Source organism: Cyprinodon tularosa, unplaced genomic scaffold, assembly GCF_016077235.1.
Source record: "Cyprinodon tularosa strain WSP-4 unplaced genomic scaffold, ASM1607723v1 ctg180, whole genome shotgun sequence".
NCBI classification, from domain to species: Eukaryota; Metazoa; Chordata; class Actinopteri; order Cyprinodontiformes; family Cyprinodontidae; genus Cyprinodon; species Cyprinodon tularosa.
Genome location: NW_024038609.1, coordinates 40,856 through 66,154, shown reverse-complemented (window position 1 = coordinate 66,154; position 25,299 = coordinate 40,856). Strand labels below are relative to the sequence as shown.

Here is a 25,299-nt window from a genome sequence, read left to right as displayed (position 1 = left end):
ACTTCCAATTCATCTCCTTCACCATCACCAGACCTTAGCAATAATACCTGCAGACAGGTCCAAATATATTCAGTCTTCTGCTTAAAGGAATAGTTGAGAATGTCCTTTTTCTGGGTGGATCATCAAAATAAGTGGTCCTCCTAATTGTCGGTAATTCTGGTTAGATGTTTACGTATGGCTGTCCTATGTGCTCCTTATTCTTACTTACAGAGTAAGTGTATACTTACAGAGTAAGTAAGAATGTAAGAATGTGCATGCTCTTGCAAATTTTTAATAGTTCCCTCTGGAGAGCGGGTACAGGGTTGTGCATGTGCATTTTTTTAAATAAATGCACATGTATCTTTAAGATACCTGAAATCCTGTTTGGGGCACATCTGAAAGAAGCAGTCTGCCTTTATTTCCAGATGTAGACTGGGCATTATATTCTATTTAACCAAAACAGGAGATGTTGTGTTTTGCTTTTTGCATTAAATTGTTGCTTTAACCTCACTTTTTTCAAGTGAACAGGGCCGTGCAGAGACCACTAAAGGGGCAGGTGCTCAAAAAAAAAAAAAGGGCACATCTTATCGCATTTTAGGACAGAATATTAACAAAGTCACATAGCTTTCAGAGTTTAATGAACAATGATAAATTACAAAATTGTGAGACATACAATCAAAGCTAAGGGAAATCTCTACAAAGAACATAGAACTATGCATATGTAAAATATTTTATTAGTAATTTCGTTCTGCAGGTCTAGTTTGTTATAGGAAAGTATTACAATATTCAAACCTGCAATTTAGCCAAAGATGTAAATCAGAGCTGGACCACCAGACATATTTTGTCTTTACAGAATTAAACTGTTAAAAATGCATACAAGGGCACAATGCAACCTTTTAGTGTACTGTAATCTATAAAAAAGAATGTCTGCCTGGTTTGCTGTACTGACAGTGGAGATGGAGACGGTCCATTCAGAAAAGCAGAGCTGCTGCATCAAACTTTAACTAGAACTGCAGAAAAAAAAAAGAACAAAACAAACATTTTATTAATGCATGTCACCATGAGAAAAGCCTACTCTGTTTGTGTCTTAGTGTATTTTGTAAGTACCTATATACATTTTCTTCAATCTTTCCTCTTCGTTTTTTCTTGTCAGTTTCTCTTTTCTTTTTTTCCTCATTGTCTCATCTTTTCTGTTTTGAGTGAAGGTCAATGTCTTATCTATTTCAGTCTCTTGCCTTTCTTTTTCCCCCAAACTAAATCCAAGATTATGATGCAAAAACTTATTTTCCGTCATGGTGATTTAACGGTTTAAAAACAAATTTCCAACTTTTAAGCATTTTTGCTATTTGTTTTCTCTTTTGTTCACAGCAGCAGTTTTCTGTTAGCCATGTCTTTAAAAATGTTAATAACCTCACTGTGAATGATTGGCACATCCTTCTCGATTGCCAACAAAAGAAGGTCTGACAACCGATCCTCCTTGCATAAGCTGCGCAGTTTTGTTTTCACCAGCTTCATACATTATATCTATCATATATCTATCATGGTAGTTCTGGATGAGTTCTCCTTCAAGATACATTTACCTAACGCTAGAATAAATGCAATGTACATCATGCAGCAAAGGAAATTAGAAAATCAGACATTTATCCATTATGGAGATGATAGGTTTTTGACGGGCGATGTGCCCCTATTGCATAAGTAATACTGAAGAATGTCCTACTATCATTAACGACACAGGGAAGCTTTTTAGTTATCTTGCTTTGCTAGCAAAGTCATTAGCTAGCAGCTAGCTCATAGCACAAGAACAACAGCCTAATGTCTGTATGATAAAAATACTGAATCGATAGATAAGAACAGCTTTTCCTCACCTGGCTGTCTCCTCCCGCTCAGTAGATCTTCAGAGAAAGGCGCGCCGCGTCCTATACTTTCCTCCGTTTAAACCGCTACTCTTTGCTAAAGTAGAGAAATTATACAACGTTCAAAGTTTTCCGTTGTCTGACAAGTAGCAAGCCTACTCCAGTATTTTCACCAAAAATTATGTTTTTTAATGCACAAAAAAACTGTTCTGTAATCATTACAGAACAGTTTTTTGTGAATTAAAAAACATAATTTTCAATGTAAAACACTAAAAGCACAGAGTAAACAATGTTTTAGATCAAACAATACTGCATCATCCATGGGGCTCATTTGGTTTCACTTACATCTCTATTCAGGTTGACATTGGAGAGGCGGTGCAGACTGAAGAAATAGCCATCCGTCCGATCATGGTTGATCTTGCTTAGGGCCAAATGAGCAGCGGCCACAGTGTAAGGTGGAATGTTCGCTACCTTTAGCTCCGCAGTTAGCCGCCTTATCTGACTGTGCGAGAGGCAAGTGCGTCGTCACCGGCAAAAGGTCAAAGGTAACAATGTGACCTGAGGGCTTATTGTATTGTTTTTCTTGCCAAAAAAAAAAGATAATAATAATAATTTCAGTACATGTGTCAAAAAAAAAAAAAAGGGGCCAAAAGGGCACATTGGGATCATGGAGCAAAAGGGGCAGGTGCTCAAGCCCCCTTAACCCCCCCCTCTGCACGTGCCTGCCAGTGAACAATATTATTTAACACTCTTGGGTCCAAACCCAGCATGGGTGGGATGACAAAATAACCAAGGTTGTGCTTTTTTCTTTTGCCTCTTATTTTTGCCTTTAAGGGTATAAAGATTAAACGCAACACTAAAGTGGAGATATATTTTCATCATAGGCTTGTAGCTAATAAGTCCTAAATACAAGGAATAACGGGAAGAAGAGAAAGCTGCCTTTTCTTTTTCTGTGTATAGTTTTTTTTTAACTGAAGTCGGTATTTTAGTGTTTAAGCTCAGCCGATATTACAGCTGAACCCTAACCTGCCTTTTGACACTTGGTTACCCTGTAATAATCACATAATGGACAAACTTCATCCTTTTAGAACCAAAAATTGACGGTTTTTTAACGGATTTCCGGGAAAACGGCCGTCAGAGAAAACAAAAACAACCGGAAATAGTAGTAGTCGGCATTTCTACGCAACTTTAGTGGGCTGGGGTAAAAATACGCCCTTCACGCTATTCTCCAATTCCGATACGCCCAGATTTGACGTTCTCGGTGTTGTGGCAGTGAACCCTACGTCAACAGCGTTTGGGTTCCTGTTTGTGTGAGAGGACATTTAAATGGCCACAGCGTGAAACAGTGGAGCTCCGTAATAACGCATTTATTCAGGCAAACAGCGTACCGGTCTGCACGCGGGACCTTACCTCTGCGTCAAAACCGCTCGGGTTTTTCCGCAGATCTGTGAAAATGAGCGACGAAGAGGACTTTATGCAGAAAGCCCGAACCAGGTTCGATGAACTGTGCCGAGCCTTGAACATGGACGAAGAGGCGAGTACCGAAGCATGGAGGAGCTACGAGAACATCAGCAGGAACTTCACCCTGGAGGTAAGCAGCCGACACAGAGCAGGTGAGCCTTTTTGGGCCCGCCGAACACAGAGCTGCTAGGGCTGTCAGTTGGTCCGCCATGTTGTGAGTGGCAAGGTTTTTAAAGACTGATAAACTCTCCGGTTTGTGTTAAGTATTTTGGGATGTTTTATAACCCGTGGTGTATGTTCACGTCAGTACGAATCATTTTTGTACTTAGGGAGAAGCAATGTCATTACATTATGTTTAAAATGTTCCTTTCTGGCTTTTATTTATCTTAAAACTCAACTTAATAACAGTAACATAACTTCAGAATATTACTGTTGTATTATTGTTATTAATACTATTACAAATAATGATTAACAATACATTTTTACCCGTTATGATTGATTAATTACAAACATACTTAAAAACATGTCCACTGCGCGGTTTAATGAGGAGATATTCTGCTCATATATTTCTGTTTGGTCTCTAATGTGTAATTCCCGTTGAACACAATGATGACATTCTGGTTTTTATTTGTTCCTGTGTTTATTTCACATGATAGGGGCTGAGTTTTGCTCCATAGATGTTTGATTTGAAGATTTAGTTTGTTTCTGAAGGTTGTGACTCATGGTTGCTTGAGCAGAAAAGGATGTAGCAAACTGAGCGATTAAAAGCTCCTAGAAAACCCAAAGTCATCTTCTGAAATTCACTTTGGGCGGAAAATGGACCATAACATCTCTGTTTAAACCTCCAGGCTGCTATCCCATTGTAAAAACTTCAGATCAGGATTTGTGGATCTAGAAGGAAATAATTAGGGAAGAAGGCAACTTAAAAAAAAAATAATAATGATTTGCAACATCTGGACTGAAACTAAGAAGGTACAGCATGTTTTTATCTGTAGACCCTGCACAGACTAGCACAGTTTCATGTCTTTCTAACTTAAGATGACTCTTACCCACATGTCTCCGGAGCCAATAACGCTGATGATAACCAGGTGTTCTCTGGGTGCAGGGCAGCGAGCTGCATTGGCTGGCCTGTGCCCTGTACGTGGCCTGCAGGTCTTCAGTGCCGACTGTAGGGAAAGGTACCGCTGAGGGGAACTACGTCTCCCTGACCAGGATCCTGCGCTGCTCAGAAATGAGGTTTGTTTGTTTGTGAGATTTATCAAAGCTTAAACACAGCCTCTTGGATCTGATCAGAGCGATTCTCCTCCAGCCTGATGGAGTTCTTCAGCAAGCTGAAGAAGTGGCAGGACATGGCCAACCTGCCACAGGACTTCCGCCGGAGCACGGACAAGTTGGAGCGGAACTTCACAGTGTCGGCCGTCATCTTCAAGAAGTACGTCCCCATCTTCAAATCCATCTTCAAGGCCCCATCGGAGGAGCCAGCGCGGGTTCACCGCAGCCGAAAACAGAGGTGGGACCCTGTGACCTTTGACCTCTCCTCTGTTACAGTTCAATGATTTTTGTCTAGCTTTTCCCAGTCATCATGTGACTCTGAAATATTCTCTCTAAACATTCCATTTCCACATCAGTGTAGACATGTCTCCCAATGATTCAGAATGTAAATTATATTTAAATTATATATTATGAAGTGTCTTACAGTTTAATATAAAATAGAAAAAAAACTATTATTGCAATAAAAGCAAGAAAACAGAAGGCAGTATTACCTTACCTGACTAAAAGCCTGTTTAAAACAAAGGTCACCAACTGCTTTTGGGGACTATAAACAGTGAAGAGACAGAACTGCGAGAAGGAAAGGAGTCTGAGTTCAATACAATTCTGTTTATTTATATAGCGCCAATTCACAACACATGTCATGTCAAGTCAACAGTCTTAATTATTTCAAAGTTTTCTATCTGAGGAAAACCAGTTGATTGCATCGACTCATTGAATCAAAGGCAATCCCTCCCACTTAGCATGCTTGTAGCTTCAGTGGAGAAGAAAAATGCCCTTTTAACAGGAAGAAACCTCCAGCAGAACCAGAATGATGCGCACCCTAATAAACCCTGATGTGTTTTAACTCTCGACCAAACTGTGTTTTTCCTTCACTTTTCCCTTGATATGTATATCGGTCTGGTTTCAGGTTTACATTTAATCCTCTCCTATTTCTGTTTACAAGGCGCCATCCCTGCACTGTGACCGAAGTCTTCAACTTCTGCTGGGTGCTGTTCGTTCACGCTAAAGGTAAAGAAACTCCCCCACACTTCTCCTGCTCCTCTCCAGAGACGAGTCTGAGCACATCCCTTGAGGCTTGGCAGTGTTTCTGTGATGGTCAGCAGTGCCAACTTAGCCTGCAGACAGCATTTTTACCTCATGTTATTTCATGTTGCTTGTTTCCTATTCAGGGAACTTCCCCATGATCAGCGACGACCTGGTGAACTCGTACCACCTGCTGCTGTGTGCCTTCGACCTCGTCCTCACCAACGCACTGCTGTGCAACGCCAGGAAAGAACTGCTCAACCCTGAGTTTAAAGGTAAAGCATGGAAATTCTTTGAAGCATGAGGTTTGGAGCTGACATCTACAACAACTTGCACTCAGGGGGTTTTCTAACCAGGGCAGATATAAAGTGAGCCTTTAGAATAAAACATAAAGAGGGAGAAAATTTGGCTAAAAGTTCAGTGAAATTGGAAGCTGTGTCCAAATTTAGATGTAGTCTGCATAGAACGAGTCCTTCGAAGGATGCAGCCCCCGAATTTGGTCCCAATCAGAGTCTACTTATAGGAGGTGATCGACATTCCAGGAAGCTAACATTTACTAAAATTTTTAGATACATCTCCAATAAGAAAAGCAAACTGACAATTAGACAAAGCATTAACATTTAAAACTAACATTAACCTGCCTTTGCTATCACCATTGTCACTACCCGATCTGTACCGGCGGCACGATCCATACCATCAGCTCATTTCTGCATACCATTCTGCACGTGCAGCCAGATATACATTTGGGTCACCCTTTTTTAATTTGTAAAAAAGACCTAAATTACACTTTTCCCTCCATAAAAATAGTAAATGCACTAAACTATAACGTGTTAAAGGTTAATCATGTATTTCCTGTTTTTATCATTCTTCTGTGCCCGATCTGCACCGGAAATGGGATCCTACGCTACTTCTGGGAGCTAACTTTTTCGGCTTTGGATTCAAACATAAATCTAGTCTTGTTGAGTTATATATATTTTTTTCTTTTGTGTTAACCTCATGGTATATAGTTCGTAATCTAAAGAAAGAAATAACTTTAAGAAAAAGATAAATATGGCTTAATGATATTTTGCCGGACTACTCTGACCATGTCTAATGATGACGTCAGGCAAGCTGTTTAACAGAGAACATTTTTTAAAGATTTGTACGCTTAAGTCATTTATTAGTAATTTAGTGATAAAAATAAGTACTTTTAGTACCATGATTACACTATTTATGGCGACTGGGATAAAAATCTGCTTGCACATGTGCAAATGGTACAGATAATGATTCCGGTATGGATCGGTCAGTGACACCCATTCTTACGTTAGCCCTTCTTGCTATCATCATTCTAACATTAGCTTGCCTTGCTATCACCATACTGATATTAGACTGCGTTGTCACTACCTGATCCGTCCTGGAGATCTGTCCTACGCATGTGCAAATAGATCTACATCCGGGTGTCCATAAATAATGTAATTATGGCACTAAAATTACTTATTTCTATCCTAAATTCACTAAATAATGCTAAAACACATCTTTAAAAAAAAGTTGTATAACTTTTTTGAGACAAAGATCCTTTTTACACTTTCTTTTTTTTTAAACTGCTTCTCTGACGTCATCATCAGACATGCTCAGAGCAGTCCGACAAACCATGATTCATCATGTTTATCTGCATGTTTATATTCAGGCATTTATGCATGTTTATATTTATCTGCATGTTTATCTGCATTATTATATTTACCATGTTTATCTGCATTTTAGTTGTTTCTTTCGTTATATTACGCAATATATAGCATAAGGTTAAAAAAGAAACGAAAACATAAAACTCAACAAGGCTAGATTTATGTTTAAATCCGAAGCCAAAAAAGTTAGCGACCTGAAGTAGCGTAGGATCCCCTTTCCAGTGCAGATCGGCCAGAGACGAGTGATAAAACAGAATTTTAAGTAATCTTTTTTTGTCAGGAAATACATTATTGATTGTTAACACATTATATTTTAGTATGTGTACTATTTTTGTGGAGGGAAAATGTCATTTGAGTATTTTTTTACAAAATAAAATTGAGGGCGACCCGGATATAGATCTGGATGCGCAAATGAGCTGATGGCACATGCGCAGACGGATCATGCTTCCGAGATGGATTGGGTAGTGACTACGGCGCTTACATTAGCCCACCTTGCTATTACCATACTAACATTAGTGTTGCTGATTGTTAAGTTTTTTAACTTTTTTTCTATCAGAGACCAGGAAACAATGGTAAACCAACCATGGCTAACTGCTAATGTTGCTAACACCATACAATTAAAGCACAGCCACACAAGTCAAGTTTCCTTTGTTCCCTTGTGAATAAAAAAGGGAGAATGAAATGGGGTCTGAATGGGATTGATTCGATTTTCTTTTCCTGAAATTAGTTCAAAAATGATTTTTTTTTTAAAATTAACGTAATACCAGGTTATGGCTCCTTTGAAAAAAGATGTGAGCTAATACCTGATCCTACAGTTAATAATTGTTAATAAAAATAATGAAGACGGTGATGTTTTATGGTTGTTTGGAAATCATAAGAAACCACAATAAACTTATCCTTGGAAAAAGGAAAATTTGTTTCATTTACATCAAAGCTTCTTATAAAATCATAGCTTTAAAAAAAAATTTTATAAAATGAAAGTCAGTTGATTTACAGCAAAACTGTATTACAGTATATTCTGTTTGTTAACTGAAGAATGAAAGATTTCTTTAAGCTGCAGACGTTGGCAGTTTAAGGATGATTTTTGACTGAATATCTGATCATTTCAACCTAAAACCACTACTGGGCTCAGAGTTCAGATGGGTTTGCTCCCTATGATGTGAAATATGACTTTGAAAGCTCATAAACCAAAATCTGCGCTTCAGTTCAGGAAGTCTGCTTATCGTTCTGTGTTTAATTTAACACATAAATAAAGCAAAAGCGAGCGGATTCCAGCCGACTGATTCATTGAAAGCCTGCAGCATAGTCTATCAGCTTCGCCCTCACTTCCTGTTGCTCCTTGGTTTCCTGTAGTCTGCAGACCTGCCTCCGTATCTGGACCCTCAGTTTGCTGTATCTGAACCTTCAGCCTGGAAACTGCTGCACCCTTCATGGCTTAATGGTTTCACCTTAAATTATATAAGTCTTCAGTCTGTGTTGAAGATTTTAGCTTGTTCCTTCAGGAAAATGATCCCAACCACTTATCCTAATATGATTTGAAATGCTCATTGAGCCCAGTTTGCCCTGTCTGGTTCTGGTTTCAGTCTCCTCTAAACTCCCTCTGCTTCCTGCATCCTCAGGTCTCCCAGAGGACTTCAGAAACAAGGATTTCAGGCCATCTGGAGGTCCTTTCTGTTTTGTCCAGCAGCTCTGTGAGCTGCATGATGGCCTAGTGTTAGAGGCTAAAGGAGTCAAAGAGCATTTTTGGAAGCCTTTCATCAGGAAGCTCTTCCATAAGCGGGTAGGTCCTATCACCTCTCAGCCCTCGCTCACACTTCAATCTGATCAGGCTTTCTTCTGCTTTACATTGATGAAAGTTCATGAAGACCTTGTGCAACAATGATCTCTGTGCCTGTTGTTTGATCCATGAAAATAAACTGTGTTTAATTGATGATGCTCCATCAGACACACAGAACCTGATGTTAAAAATGAGGGTGAGTTGTGTGCAGGTGGCGCAGCAGTTAGCGCGCATGACCCATGTATGGAGGGAGGCCTAAAGGGCAGATTATACTTCTGCAACTGCACACATCAAATGTCACTTGGGTCTGGTTGCAAACCAGTTCTGCTGGTATGCTTCTGCAATGTTGGTCTGGAATTTTTAGGGACGCACTGCAGTTTCCCACCAAAGCGCAAGGGGGAGCCTATTCGAGAACTCGCAAGAACTTCGGCGGATGGTCACGAGAACTTCGGCGGCGACGGCGGGAGTGTTTATCTTCCAAAACAACAATGGCGCGTCTGCAAGATATCACGGTCAAGGAGATGGATCTAGAGTTGCTAGACATCGAAGAGGAACAGGTTCTGTTAATTGAGTTGGCAAAAAGACAGAGTAACCTTTCGTCGTCGTTGTCCATTGTAGTTGTTCCTAGGTTTTTAAAAATGGCACGCCCTGGCAACGAATCGAGAAGGACAGCCAGAAAGGCATACCAAGGACCAATCACAGCTGCTTTTTGTCTGAGCACTTCCGCTTGAGGTCTGTGTGGGTTTGTGACTGTCCGACGCATAGCCAGGATGTTTTTTTAAGGTGACAGATTTGAGGGATGCAGAGGCTATGCGGCAGAAGCATAAATTGGCCTTTAGTCCTCGACACGGCCGACCCGGGTTCGAAATCCAACCTGTGGTCCTTTGCCGCATGCCTCTCCCCCTCTCTCATACCATTTCCTGTCAGCCTAGTGTCGAAAAAAAGAGCCACTACAGTAGTGCCGTTAAAAGGTCAAAAAAAGAATGAGGCCGAGAACTGAAATCCCAGGAGGAACCACCAAGTGATTCAGCCTGCTGATAACTTTCAATGACGCCCTGAAAGAGTTGCGACAAAAACACCTTAAAGCAACGCCACGTAACCTTTGATCCAATTTTGACCTTAATCTGAGAAATGTTAAACTGGTACCAGGCGAATATTCAGCTCCTGCTGCGCATTGATTCTCCCTCTGTGGTGCTAATTTCTCCTCTGAAACTGCATTTAATTTTAAATTAAATTAAATTCAACTATATGAATCTTGAAGGGAATGTTTTCCGTTTTTTTTTCCAGCCAGTTGTTCCAGATATTGTTTGTCCTGTACAGCATTTTGGTGCAGTTTTATACCTGTTTTTAAAGTGCTATATAAATAAATTTGACATTGACATTGACATTAATATCTGTAGGCAGGAAGGAAGAAGAATAGAAGCCTCTCACTATTCACTAAAGATTGTTGGGGCTAAACAGTCTGATGAAGCAAATGCTCTGTTTGGTCAAAAATATCCTTCATGTTGAGGAATTCTTCATAAAATTGTCTCCAGATGATTCCTTGGTACCGACCATCACTCCCAAAGGTACCAACAACCCGTTTCTGTGACCAAAGTGGTTCTGTTTTGAACTGAACCTCATAAAGAATCTCTGGATTCAAGAGGAAGATGAAAGGCACCAAAACCATCAATGCAGATGAGCTAAATGCCGCTACCAAAGCAAGCTGGGCTGCCAGAACTCTGCGGTAGAACCGCAGGCTGATCGCATCCATGCAAACAAGTATTAATGCAAACACTGCTGTACGAATGTAGCTTATTCATTATTTACTGGTTTTATGTCATTTTCTAATTTCCTGACTCACTAACTTTGTATTTTGGTCATGATTTAGCCAGAATCTACAGAATTAAACGAATGAAAGTGTTTAATTTAACCCAGGGTTCCCGCGAGTCCTTAAAAAGTCTTAAAAGGCATTGAATTCTTCAAAATAAAACTAAGGCCTTAATTGGTATTAAAATGTCTTAAATCAGTCTTTCGTGATGCTATGATGATAAAACATCATAAATAGGATTATTTTTAATACGATTTATTTTTGTAATCTAAATAAAACGTTACATTTGACAAATTTTTTTTATTATTTAAAAAATATAATGGCTCTCCGTCCCGATAGCGGAACCAATAAAAGCGTTGTTGCGGCCGGGACATTTGGGAGATGCGCCATTTACTTTTTGTCTGGAAAATATGAGCAAGTGTAAATGTAACCAAAATTGTCTCCAGCCAAGAGTTTTCTCCATGGCTAAAACCAGGGAACATACATGAGGCTCAGTGGATTTTCTGCAAGAAGCGATTCAAGCTCGGAACGATGGGAATGAAGGCAGTGGAGTCGCACATGCGAAGAGAGAAACACAAAGCGTCAAAATGGAGTTACTGAGAAACAGCCGGTATTTCTCAGTTTTGTTCCACCCTTGTCTCTGCAACGCCTCCACTTATCACCAAATCAAACATACTAAGAAGACGATACAAAGAAAAATAGCTGAAAAAAAGACTTAGCACTGGTTATGTTGTGGCTTTAAAACTGATTTGTTTTTTCTTCCCTGCTAAAACAAAGTTTGTGAATTCAGTTAAATAATTGTTAAAAAATATCTGTCATTTGTGTGGTTTTTAGCTTTCTTCCTGTATGGGAAGCTTTTTAAAATTTGAAACATTAGTGCAGTGGTTTATGTTAAAATAAACCTTTGGGTTAAGTTGTTGCAAGCAGGTTTTTATTGTGTTTCTTGTGAATTTGGTCTTAAATTTGTATTTCAAGTGGCATTAAAAAGTCTTAAAAATCTTGAATTTAACTTGCCTTATGCTGTAGGATCCCTGTAACCTTTTGATTTCTAACTGAATATTTTGGGGAGTTTTATGATTTTAGAAAGACGACCCGGACGCCGTAGGTTTCCCACTCCTGCCTTAGCAGAAAAACAGGAGATCCTTCATCGAATTTCAGTTTTCTTCTTTTCTCCACAGATTCTCAGAGGAAAGGAAGACAGTCTGACTGGTTTTCTGGATCCTATGAACTTTGGAGACAGTTTGTGAGTGTCTCTATGCAGAAGGCAGAACCAAACGTAGATCAGACGTTTGCCCTGAATAACGTGTTCCCTCTGATCCCTTCCTCAGCCTGTCGCTCAGTCGCCTCTATGAGGAACATGTTCTGGCTACGGGGAGCCTGGATGAGAGAATCTTCACTGGAGAGGGGGCAAATGACAACATCGGGACCCCTGGGCCGTGCCTGTGTGAAGGGATGGAGAACCAGGACAGTAACGCCTACAGACTGAGCACAAACCTCACCGTAAGGCTCGCCTCCTGCTCATCCCCTGCCCTCCTTTCTTCTCTTGTAAACGGAACAAAGACGCCCTCTCTGCTCCCTCCAGGCCTCGGTTCTGAAGGTATCCACTCCTCTGACGGGGAGGAAGTACATCCCGGAGGTCCGACTGTCTTCCCCGCTGTCATGGGCCATGAAGAGCGTGGGCCGTCTGCACACTCTGCTGTCAGGCACCAAACACGGGCCGAGCGCCAAGCTGGCTGAGATTCTGAGGTGTGTGGAAGGAGACCAGAGGTCCACAGCGTCAGCTTTACTAGCATGTATTACAGTTCTGCTTCTAAACCTTCACAGCTGTGATGATTGAGTGAAACTACTTTAGTAGCAGCAGCAGCTCTCAGTAAAGGCTGTTTGTTCGATCAGACTCACCTGGCTGGGAAGGAAATCATTTTGCTTCATTTTGCTGATGGTCACTCCTACACAGCCTCTCTGAGGGTCCCAGCACCACATTTCAACTAGACTGACCTAAGAACTTTGACTAGGCCACTGAAAGTCCAGACCAGCCATCTGCAATGATTTTTATATTTATACCCCTGCTGCCCAGAAATATTACCACATCCTGATGCTGCTTTTTATTTGTGTGTTTCATGCTGTGTTTCTGCTCAGTTTGTTAGTAAATAAAACACTTTTGCATATATTTACAATAACAACGGTGCTCAACTGGAGATATAACACTGGCCATGTGTGCAAGGAGGAAATAAGGAAGTAAAGGCTGGGGCTCTGTCTGAAAACCCCAAATCTGTAAGGAACAGGAGCTAATAGGTTTACTAAGAGGGAAAATAATGAAAAAGTCATTTTTGTTAATTAATCTTCTGAAATGAACTTTTTTTATCTGAAAAATGGTTGCTTTTATTTTGACACATTGTTTTTTTATGAAGCCTTAAAGGAATAGTACACCCAAAACATGATTAGCCTTCATTTTCTACTCACCCCCATGCTGAACAACACTCTGGAGTACTTTTTTGATATCTCAAATGCATCTGGAGATCTGGGAGGCTTCTTGCTGTCTGCTGACATTCAAATAATGGAGGTCTATGGCGCCCGAGGCAGAAAGGTCCATAAAAGTCCACAAAAAACGTGTCAATATTCCTCCATACTGCTCGTCCAATGTATTCCAAGTGTCCTGAGTGGGTAGCATCCGGAATTTACTCGAAACAAAGTAATTTAGAATGTTTTTAGAGCATAAACAGTAGTGTATAGGATTTCCTGAAAGCGCGTACACGAGTCTACGGAAACCGCGGCAGACCAAACCAGATGAAAGTGCGCATTCAGCTCGGCAAAGAACTCATGCTCTTCCTCAACACTGAAGTCCTCAGACATTTTTCTTTCGATGTTGATTTCTTTGCACAGGTAAACAGCACATTTCTTCTTCTACGCTTGCATTATCGGCAGAGCAGACGCTGAATGCGCACTTTCATCTGGTTTGGTCTGCCGCGGTTTCCGTAGACTCGTGAACGCGCTTTTAGGAAATCCTATACACTACTGTTTATGCTCTAAAAACATTCTAAATGACTTTGTTTCGAGTAAATTATGGATGCTACCCACTCAGGACACTTGGAATACATTGGACGAGCAGTATGGAGGAATATTGACACGTTTTTTGTGGACTTTTATGGACCTTTCTGCCTCGGGCGCCATAGACCTCCATTATTTGAATGTCAGCAGACAGCAAGAAGCCTCCCAGATCTCCAGATGCATTTGAGATATCAAAAAAGTACTCCAGAGTGTTGTTCAGCATGGGGGTGAGTAGAAAATGAAGGCTAATCATGTTTTAGGTGTACTATTCCTTTAACATGTAGAGGCTACGTTCTGTTTTTAACTGAACCCCAGTAATTAAAATTGTACATTTTCACCACAGAGGCTGCGCAAGAGACCCCAGTGATGTCATCAGGAAACGCCTGAAGGAAATGTTTGACATCTACTCTCAGCATTACGAAGACAGTGGAGCTGATGGCAAAGTTATGGAAAAAGGTGGAGTCCTCCTCAGCCAGTAACCAACCTGCTGCCTACATCTACCTCTTTATATTGATGATGTTTGTCCTGACAGAGATGGCAGTGAAGTATTTCCACCTGGCGGAGGCGCTCTACTATAGGATCTTGGAGTCCATCATAGAGAGAGAGAAGATGATCCTGGGAGATGCTGATCTGTCGGTGAGAACGGAGCCAAGCACACTGCTCCAAATGAAACCTTAAAGAACCTGTTTTGTCCAAACTTTATAATTCATGCCTCTTTGGTTGTGTTTAACTCTTCTTATGTTTAAAGTTGTATAAAAACTTCCACAGACCACTGGTTGAAAGCCTGATGTAAAGAAATGAGGAATATTCCTCTGTTTCTTTGACTGGACAGATAATCAATCTGAGCGTTTCTCTGTTTACTGCAGTGTATTCTGGAGCAGGACATCTTTCACCGCTCTCTGCTGGCCTGCTGCCTGGAGATCGTCACCTTCTCCTACAGGCCTCCTGGAGACTTCCCCAACGTGATCCACGTCTTCCGCCTACAGGCTTATCATTTCTACAAGGTGCCAACGTGTCGAACAATGAACAAGTTACTTTAAGGGTGGCAGTTGGGGTTTTTATTGATTTAAAAAAGGCTTTTGATACCATTGACCACAACATATTGCTGACCAAACTAGAAAGGTATGGGATAAGGGGAGTTGGGTTGGATTGGATAAGAAGCTACTTAGGAAATAGACAGCAATTTGTTCAAATACGGGAACATAAATCAGAGCTCTTGGAAATTACATGTGGAGTACCACAGGGTTCAGTGCTGGGCCCCAAATTATTTATCATTTATATAAATGACATCTGTAAAGTTTCAAGGGCACTGTCATTGATATTATTTGCAGATGACACAAATGTATTTTGTTCGGGCGAAAGTTTACCGCAGATCTTGGAGCTAATTACAACAGAAATGAATAAATTAAAAATTTGGTTTGACAAAAATAAATTATCTCTTAATTTGGACAAAACAAAGTTAATCATATTTGGAAGAAAGAATTCTGAGATTAATGGAAACATTTCAATTGATAATAAAGAAATAAAAAAAGTGAATGAAATAAAGTTTCTTGGTGTGATTTTAGACCACAAGATCTGCTGGAAACCACATGTAAGCTATGTGAAAAATAAGCTTGCCAAATGCTGTGCTATTCTTAGCAGGGCGAGTCATATATTGAACCCAAAATCACTAAAAATGCTTTATTTTTCATTGTTTTTGCCATATTTGATTTACTGTGTTGAAGTTTGGGGCAACATCTATAAGAGCACATTACAATCCATATGCACACTACAAAAAAGAGCAATAAGAATAATATGCAAAGTAGGATTTAGAGAGCACACCAATCGATTATTTATACAGCTATATGCATTAAAATTCACAGACCTGGTAAAATTCAAGACAGCGCAAGTAATGTATAAAGTAAAAAACAAACTAGTGGCTAAAAATATAAATGAATTGTTTCAAGAACGAGATGAAAAATATAATTTTAGAGGAAATGCAGTATTCAGAACGAAGACGGTACGAACAGCGATGAAAAGAATGACTATATCAAGTAGTGGAGTGAAGTTATGGAATAGTCTACAGCCGTGTTTAAAGCAGAGTGTGAACATAAATTTGTTTAAGAGAAGGTACAAAAAATTACTTTTGGATAAATATGTAGAAGAGGAAAGATAAAAAATAGGTAGATTAATATGGAAGAGTGAATGTAACTAGTTAAATGAGCAACTTAGGTCTCTTGAATCATTAGGGATGGGAAACTTAAAAGTTTATACTTCGTCCCATTCCTTTTCGAACAATTTATTATGGTTTATATATTGATTGTGCTGTGTTGTATTTACACATCTTATATTGTTTTGTTGTTCGAATAAACTGAACTGAACTGAACTGAACTGAACTGAACTAGTTTGAGGATTTAAAGGAGACTTATTTTATTTTATTGCAGAAATAAATGTAATTCCAGTTGAGTTTCTTTATTCAACTGTTCAAAAATATTTTGGATGCGTGAAAACAAAAGGATGTCTGAGCTAGAAATCACTGAAATAGCTTTAATTAGCAATTATTACAATTATTACATTGGCTTTAGGTTAAAATAAATATATTTTATTTATTAAATTATGAGATCTTACCTTGATCATTATATTACCAATTTAAAATGAGCTTTGCTTTGCAGCTTTTGAGCTGCAGCAATGCTGAAAGAATGCTAAAATCAATCAAATAAAGACAGTCTGTTTTTAACTGTCTTTTTGTGCACATGTGCAGGTGATCGAGGTGTTGGTGCGCTCAGAGCAGGGTCTATCCCGTGAGGTGGTGAAGCACCTGAACCAGGTGGAAGAGCAGGTTCTGGAGAGCCTGGCCTGGACCAGCGGCTCCCCGCTGTGGCAGAGCCTCCGTACGGCCAAAGTGCCTTCATGTCAGGAGGTTAGAAAACGCCACGAGACGTCGGCTCTGCAGGCCTATTTTTTACACACAGATGATTTAAAATGATCCCCCCCATGTATGATGCAGGTGATGCCTCCTCAGTATCTGGAGCAGAATGAGGAAACGAGCACAGGAAGCGTTTCCCACACCCCCATCAAGGCTGGATCTGATCTAAGAGCCAGCAGCATCATCAAAGGTCACAGTTTCTGTTGTTTTCAGCTCCCAGTTATGTTCTTACTATCTCAGTCATCACTAGGGGTGGGTATTGGCAAAGAAGTCACGATTCGATTCCAATCACGATTCACATGCCACGACGCGATTCTATCACGATGCATCACGATACTTGAAATATTGCGATGCATTGTGATGCGTTGCGATATTTTCACTGAACACTGTTGTAAAAGGATACAGCCATTACCAGTGGCTGACTGGCTGGGTATGATCTGGATAGTGTCTTCAATTGATACATAACTGAAAGCAACTGAATTCATACATCGCTGTATTTATTGAAATTACTTTTTCAATAAATACAGCTATGTATTACTACTGTATTACTGGCGTGGACACACTAACAAAAAGATCTTAGGATTCATCAAACTTAAAATAACAAAATAAGGATAATCAGTGCCGTTTACATGGCCACAGTGGTCCTTTAAACCAATGAAATGAAAACACTAAATATGTCAACTTGAAAACTGAAATGATAAAATGGGAAGCAATGAAAAATGAAAATGAAAATGAAATGGAAAGATTACTGAAATGCCGGAAATGCTTGTGACACAAAGCAGCGGGCGTCAACACATCCACAGCGACATCTGCTGGACTGGAAGTTGTATTCCACTTGGTTTGGTTGATGTTTGCCAACCATTAATGTATTTTACTTGTTCATTTTTTTTTTTTTTTTATAATCGATTCTTGCCTTCAAGAATCGATGCAGTAGATCACAAAAATTAGAATCGCGATGCATCGTCATGACAATTATTTTGCACACCCCTAGTCATCACCGTCACAAAGGTTGCTGGAAAGATGTTGTTCATTAATATCCATTTGTTCCTTCGGCGATCGGACCTTAGCGTGTAAACTAATTGGCTCCTCCCCCTCCTACAGGCGTGTCTCCCTCCCCCACCAGCCTGCAGGACAGGTACAGCTCCCCTCCCAGCGGAGGCTTCCGGCGCCGTCTGTTTGTAGACCCGGTGCAAGGCGAGCCCAGCGTCACCTCCACGCAGCAGAGCGCAATCCCAAAGACGGGCATCGTCACCGCCTTCCCAGCAGGACAGACCGTGTTCACCGTCACCACCAACAGCGGCCAGACCATGACCATACCTCTGCAGGGTGAGAGAGCGGCTTCCCCGCCAACCGCTGAGAATACCAAGCTTCTGACTTTTGACCTCTTTGCAGGGATAGCCAATGAGAGTGGGAGCATCACTCTGATCCCCGTTCAGATGAGTGGAGCCACACTGCAGCCGCTCTCTGCTCAGACTTTGACCGGCACCCTCGCCATCCAGTCCCCCGTCACCAAACCAGCCGCCAAAGCCGCCAGCAGCTCGCTGAGGAAAGGTTCCCTCTCTCTGTTCTTCAGGAAGGTTCGTCTCCCCCGTCCGCACGCGTCCACCGACCCCTGCTGCGCCCTGACCGAGTCACATGTCCTCCCCAGGTTTATCACATGGCCAGCGTTCGCCTCAGGGACCTCTGTGCCAAACTAGACATCTCATCAGAGCTGAGGAGGAGGATCTGGACCTGTTTCGAGTATTCAGTGGTCCACTGCACAGAGATGATGAACGACCGTCACCTGGACCAGCTGCTCATGTGTGCCGTTTACGTCACAGCGAAGGTCAGTTCCACGTTTGGTTGGAATGACAGAAATAAATGAGCATCAAATGTCGGAATAAAATGTTTTCTTAACTAGAAGCTGTGGAGCATCATAATGTTTGCAGTTTGAGGTTCCTTATGTCTTCACACTTTGATGAAGCTGCAGGAACTCGGTCGATGTGCTCAGACTCCTTCAGCTGAAGAGCTTAGCAACAAAACTCCGTAGCAGCGCATTTTTTCTGTTAGTTTTATTTTATTATGCTGTCAGAAAAATCATAAACATCCTATTAGAACAGTTAAAATCAGTGGCTTTAAAGAATTAAAATACATGTAAAAAAAATGACAATGTTTCTGAAATATTTACCATTATAGCCTTCCAAGAAAAATTCACAAAAAAACCAATATAAAAAAAAAACAAAATGAAGTGAAAACCAAAAAAGATCACAGGACTCAACAGAAGTTACCATCGATGTACTTGGCTTTATTTACTTTAATCATAAATTCCAGCAGAAACTAAATTCTCCTTCTTTATAATAAACCAGTCGTTTCCATTCAGATGTCATATTCCTCCATTCATCCAGAGTTGGAACTGATTTGCTATCGTTCTCGTTCTCGTTGCTCTCTTTTCTTTAAATATTATTTTCTTTTAAAAACTTTTACAGGTTTATTTTTTGTCTCTTAATAATTTTGAATGACAGGAGATTTGCAGGATATGACAGTATTTCCACAATTTCTTCAGCATATTGGGTTTACCATCAAAATCATGTTTCTAAGTTGATCAAATAAAGAATCTAAACCGATTCTTCCCATCTTGATTTACAACCAAGCTGCAGAATTACCGCTTTTTCTGTTCGCTCCTCCTCCATGATTATAACACTTCCTTCTTTCTCCCACTTGACTGGTTTAAAAAGCTGAGAAAAACGCCTTTAATGTTTTATGATCATTTTAAAATTCATAATCTATAGTTTGTATAAAACCTTGTTTTTCAAGAGAAAGTTTCCTTCCTTTTATTAGCAGGGATTCATCCCAGCATTTAATCCTAATCCAGCCGCTGGTGTTTCCATCCAACATGAAATAACGTTTGTTTCCACCAGGTGAGTAAAGAGGACCGGTCCTTCCAGGACATCATGAGGTGCTACCGGACGCAGCCTCAGGCCAAGAGCCACGTAAGAGCCTGAGACTCCAATCATGATCCCACACTGAGAAAACCATCGGATCCGACTGACCTCTATGTCTTTGTGTGCTTCAGGTGTACAGAAGCGTTTTGATTTCAGGGAGGAGAAGGCCAGCCTTGGTTTCTGATGACCCCAAGACACAGAGCTCAGCAGCCAACAGCAGCAAGGATTCAGGTGGGAAGCAGCTCCCTGCTCCCTGCTCCAAAGAGGAAGAAGGTGCCAAAGGAAGAAACAGTATATACAGTGCATCCACATAGGACAGCTTTGAGGATTATTTAATGAACTTCTTGTCAGAATCAGCTCCGTCTGCTGATTCTCTAAGTGTTTCCTGGTCAGTCGTCTAATAGTGTCACGATTTGGTTAAAAGGTTTAGATTGGACCCAAAAACAGAAGCTGGGAGGCAGAGGTGAATTCTTGGAGGGTTTATTGCAAGATCAGGCAACAAAAACAGGTATCCAAAAATCCAACTTAAAAAATGTTAAACAAAAACAGGAATCCAAAAATCCAACATAAAAATCAAACAATAACCAGAACTAGTGAAGGGCTATCTGAAGCCAGGCTTCGAGGCTTGTACCGAGTAATAAGGGGGCGTGTCAATGAAGCCCCGCTTCGAGGCCTGTGTTGTCTTGTTGAAAACCACGTGACTGGCAACAAACGAGGCCTCGCATTGCATTGGTCACGTGACTGCTTCATTTTGCGTGTCGGTTTTCAAAATAAAACCGCGATGAATCCTGTTTCTTCGTGGGTTGTAGTAGGTGGTTTGGTATCAGCAGAACAGTTTTAATCAGCAGTGGTTGAAATGGAGCCGTCAAAAAAGGGAAAAACCTCTCATATGTGGGAGTATTATGAGATGACAGATCACAATCACAACCTGAAACAGTGAAAAAAGTCCTATTCCTAAATAAAAACAATTAAACCTAAAATCCAGAAATTTCTATATTTTCTTTTGTTTAATCAGGAGATGCATCAGAATCACACATCAAAACCAGACTAAAAGCCATTAGAAGAGGCAAACTCTATGTGTAACTTAATATTAAGAATCAGAACTAGAACTCCTAGGAAGAGATGATTTTAAACAAATTCTGTCTTTAAGGAAGCAAGTTTCAAGCTCAAAGTACACAGAGTCTGCAGCAACAGTCACTCAGTTCTCAATACATTAAAGTAACACATCTTCATTGTCTAATAAGTCCATGACATAAAAGAAAACCTAACACCACCACTGATGGTCAAGGATTAGATTGGCTACAAATCATTTTAATCATTAAAACATGACAATTGAATAGGATTCTCCTCTTACTAAACATGAGTTTGGTGAAAACTTTGTGACAATATTGCATTTCCTAATATTTGGAAGTATGATCCAACTGAGTAACAAGGCTGTTACAGTTTCACCAGCAGATGTCACTAGTGAGTGATGAATGAAGCATTGAGTAATGAACTTTTTTCAACACTTTGCGTTGGAAAGTTTCATTGCTTCATGAGGCTTCACTTGCCCATCACTAACCAGAACCATGGAGACATCAGGGAAAAACCAACAAGGAGCCAGGGTAAGGAAAGGTAAGACGAGGAACCAGCAAAGAGGGACTGCAGAGGGAGTGTATTTATGGCTGACTGAACAAAGGTAGAGCTAATGAGCTGATAGGGAACAGGTGTGATTAGAGCTGACGAGGAAGCCAAGGGAAAAGAACACAAGGGGGCAGCAGGGGACAGACAGAAAAACCTAAGCAACTCCAGAATCCAGACACACCAAAAAAGCAAGAAATCAATGAAAAACCTGGCTAAACTTGAAACAGAAAACTTAAAGAAAAACAACAGATCCAAGATCATTACAAATAGAGCAGCTGCTTCTGCTTTAGGTTTATTGTTTTTGTGTAAAAAATTGTTTTTTTTTAATCGAAAATCTTTTCTTTCATTCTTAGAAAAGCCTGTGTTCATTGTTTATTCCTATTTTGCATCTCTGCTCATGTGCTCATCCTATGAGCCCAGGATTTTCTATCACTAAATCTTCCTGCTCTGCGGTTTGCCTTTTTCTTCCACATTCTGCCTTCGGTTGCATCAGATAAATGCAATTGTATAAATATAACCTTTGATATTTTTATCTGAATCTCTGTTAACTTAGTGTCCCTCTGTTGTTCTGCCAGCTGGGGGAGACATCAGCCCCGTTTCCCTCAGTTCCGGCAGCACCTTGCCAGCTCCTGGGACTGCCAATACCCCCGGCCGGTGCTCGTCCTCCACTGGTGAGGGCGAGGAGGAGCGAGGGCACCTGATCCTCTTCTACAACAACGTCTACATCAAGAATATGAGAAACTTTGCTCTGAGATACTCGCCCAGCTCGCCTTCTGCAGGGGTACGTGCTCACTCGCAAGTTTAACCGTTGACAGAGTGGAGCCACTGCTCTGCATCAGCAGCAGCATCAGAAGGACACAAAAAAGGTTCTTCTTAAGAAACAATTCACTTTTAGAAGGTAGAACATGTTGCTTTGAGAGATTGACTTGATTCAGGTGGAAATCTAATTGAGATCAGGGCCCTGACACCTTGCTGATTTATGCCCGACGTCCCAGAATCTCCTAAAAGGCTGGCATACGTTGAACTTTCTATGTATTTTTTTTTCAATTTTGGGTGTATACGTAGTAGAGTCTGAGACGGGAGTGGATTTTCACTCCTGTCCCGTCCCACTCCCACAGAAAAAATTTGTGTCCCATCCCACTCCTGGTGAAATTACTCCCACTCCCATCCCGTTCCCTTTCAGAATGACTCCCGCTCCTGCACCACTCCCATTCTTGTGGTTTTCGAGCGCGGGTGAAAAACTCAGCGCGGAAGCACTGATGGTTTTTGGGTCGTGTAGTTTTTTTTGACTCGCATTATAGTGTAGGCTTCAAGGAAAAAAACTACAAAATGGCAGCGCCGCGCCAGTCCTGGATTTTTTTTTCTTTCTATTTTCTTTTTTTTTTTGGCATAGATCCTAGTTTTTTTTGTTATTATTGGTTTGCTCCCGCTCCCCTCTGCTCCCGTTAATGTTTAATCCTGTACCGTCCCAATCACGTGATCGTTACTAATACTGACTCCCATCCCACGGGAATCCCGTGACCCGTGGGATTCCCGAAAAAATGTCAGTCTCTAATAGCTAGCTTATTCATAAGTCCAGAGCTCATGTCCAAAGACAGCCTAACTTATGCATAACACACTTCAGCCTAATGTCCATGAAATGATGGACAAGCCAATGTCCTTAGGGGCAGCGATGCCCCCGGAGCAACCGGTCTGCATAAAAAGATGTCTTTGATCGCACTATTAACCTAGCTGCTGTTTACTTCCCGCCAAAAAAAAAAAAAAAAGTAATAAAAAATAAAAAATAAAGAAGGTTTGCAGTCGCAGCAGATTCAGCGTCATGTCTGCTAGGAAGTTTGTTGGTCGTAGTCGTGGGCGTGAACGAAGGGAAGATCCATCACACTTCTCGCTCGCCCTCCGATGGCGATGCAGTCTGGAGGAGAACAGACGGTTTCCTCCTGTGAAGCCCCTTTTATACCAAAACACTGCCAATACGCCATTATATGGTAGCTGTACGTTAGAAACATGCACAGCGGTCATCTGGAACGTCAGATACGTCGAAATGTGTTGGAGAGAAGTTCTTAATAAGTTACACATAAGTTACTCATTGTGTCCAGCTTTTGGATAAGCTGGACACCACGACTTATCAGTAACTTAGACTTAACGTATGTCAGCGATCAGATAACGTAACTGTAACTTATGCCCCACGCATGGCACCTGCTGGCATACGTCGTGATGTACTCGCTGTGTTTCAGCGTGCTCATAACTTATACAAAACGTAACCATAACTTCTTCAACGTATGTCAGCGTTTTTGCCAGATTTTTGGTACGTCAGGCATAAGCTGGTCTAAATCATCAAGGTGTGACAGGGGCTTTAAATATGGCAGATTATAAACTGTTAGTTTAAAATAAAGCTATGTTCAAAGCATTGGTTTTTCCATCTCTGAATGCTGCTGAATGTTCCGTGATGTTCCACAGCCTGAACCTGTGACCGGACCTGCGTCTCACCTGTGTAGCTTAAAGCCATTATTTCCTTTTCTCCGCAGGCTGACACCCACCCTCTGTGTCCGTACCCGTCCTTGAGGACAGGCTCTCCTCGGCGGATGCTGCTCTCCAGCAAACACTCCATATACATCTCACCTCACAGGACTCCCTCCTCCCCGTCTCCGACTACGGGGGATCGCATTTCTTACTACATCTGCACCAGCCCCCCCAACGTAAGCCCCCACAGATCCGCCGCTCTCTTGAACCTTTACCTTCTGCTTATTATCAACGTGTTTTCGTCTCCGCAGCGTCTCCAAGAAATCAACAGCATGATCCGGACCGGAGAGACTCCCACCAGGAAGCGCAGCATCCCCCTAGATGAAGAGGCATCGCCTAAACGGGTCTGTCCCGACAACCACACCAGCCTGCTGCGCCGCCTGCAGGATATCGCTAATGATCGCAGCTCCTCCCACTGATATCTTCACCATGGCAACACAGCCAGAGACCCGGATCCGCCTTCAGAGTTTTAGTGATTCTGGTGCAAGGAGGATGTTCCCGTTTTTGGTGTACGTCCCTGATTCTGTTAAGTTTTTGATTGAAACATAAAATATTCTGTTTAGTAACAACAACAAAAACTGCAGATTATTTTTACCCCATTTAATTATTTTAATAACAGATTATAGCAGGTATAGTTTTATGCTGTTAAAGCAAACTTTATAACGAGTCTCATCCAGCATCGTTTTTTTCAACGTGTGATGTTTGTAATTATAGTTTTAAAGACATTTTTCTGTTTTAAATTATGTGATAAAATATTTTGAGTCTTTCTTAGGTTGTTTGTTTATCAGCTGCAGCCACAATCCATGCATTTCCTCACATAAACAAAGGCCTGTATGGATTTAATGGCTCTTTTACTCTTTGTGTTTTGGTTTATTTGACATCCGTTACCCATTGGAAGCAGCTAAAGGATTCTTTCATTTTGTTCCATTTAACTCAAAGTTTATAGTCAGAACCGATGGTTGGAGCATAAAGTTTAAGTTAAGATTTGGTCTCTGCTTTTATCTGTCTGTCTGTTTAACCAGCTCAGCATCACCTCCGCTGTTAGAGCAAAAAACATGTAAATATTCTGTATATACAAAGAAAAGCTATTTAAAAGAGGTGATGTAAAATAAGTGCCTTTTTTTTTAATATTTGACAAGTTTTCTGGAATGTTCAACAACAAAAAAGTGTTTAATAAAAGGCTCCAACTAACCTGACTCAGTATGAAAGCTGCTCTCATTTCTGCATTTTTTATATTCGGGTTGGTCTAAATGAAGAATCCTCACACTGAAGCTCTTAGTCATGTCGTTTTAAAGAAAAGTCATAGAATTGATCAAATTAGGATTATTTTCTTAGAATTTCAACTTTAAGAGATAAAAGTTCTGTAGACAGCTCCTAACAGGTGAGTTGTAACTAGTAACATTTACTTTAAAAATGTACTTTTAGGAGTAGTTTTACAGTGTGTTTCTT

The 25,299-nt window shown here is 40.8% G+C and overlaps 1 protein-coding gene across 5 annotated transcripts; it reads left to right on the top strand.

Moving 5' to 3' along the window:
• The first annotated feature begins 3,074 nt into the window (after window positions 1-3,074).
• rbl2 (retinoblastoma-like 2 (p130)) lies at window positions 3,075-25,046 on the top strand. 5 transcript variants are annotated; one of them, XM_038282207.1, is made up of 22 exons: window positions 3,075-3,423; window positions 4,399-4,529; window positions 4,603-4,803; window positions 5,509-5,573; window positions 5,735-5,863; window positions 8,869-9,029; window positions 12,015-12,079; window positions 12,165-12,336; window positions 12,419-12,582; window positions 14,225-14,337; window positions 14,414-14,517; window positions 14,748-14,885; window positions 16,622-16,780; window positions 16,868-16,976; window positions 17,888-18,112; window positions 18,179-18,363; window positions 18,435-18,611; window positions 19,684-19,755; window positions 19,839-19,980; window positions 21,906-22,111; window positions 23,856-24,026; window positions 24,102-25,046. In XM_038282207.1, exons 1-22 carry the CDS (start codon window positions 3,286-3,288, stop codon window positions 24,267-24,269), a joined length of 3,195 nt encoding a protein of 1,064 aa, XP_038138135.1. In that variant the 5' UTR covers window positions 3,075-3,285; the 3' UTR covers window positions 24,270-25,046. The 5 variants fall into 5 exon arrangements, 4 of the variants coding, with proteins under 4 accessions (XP_038138135.1, XP_038138138.1, XP_038138136.1 ...); XM_038282210.1 differs by having other exon boundaries at window positions 3,286-3,423; window positions 19,839-19,938; window positions 21,909-22,111; XM_038282208.1 differs by having other exon boundaries at window positions 3,286-3,423; window positions 21,909-22,111.
• The last annotated feature ends 253 nt before the right edge of the window (window positions 25,047-25,299 follow it).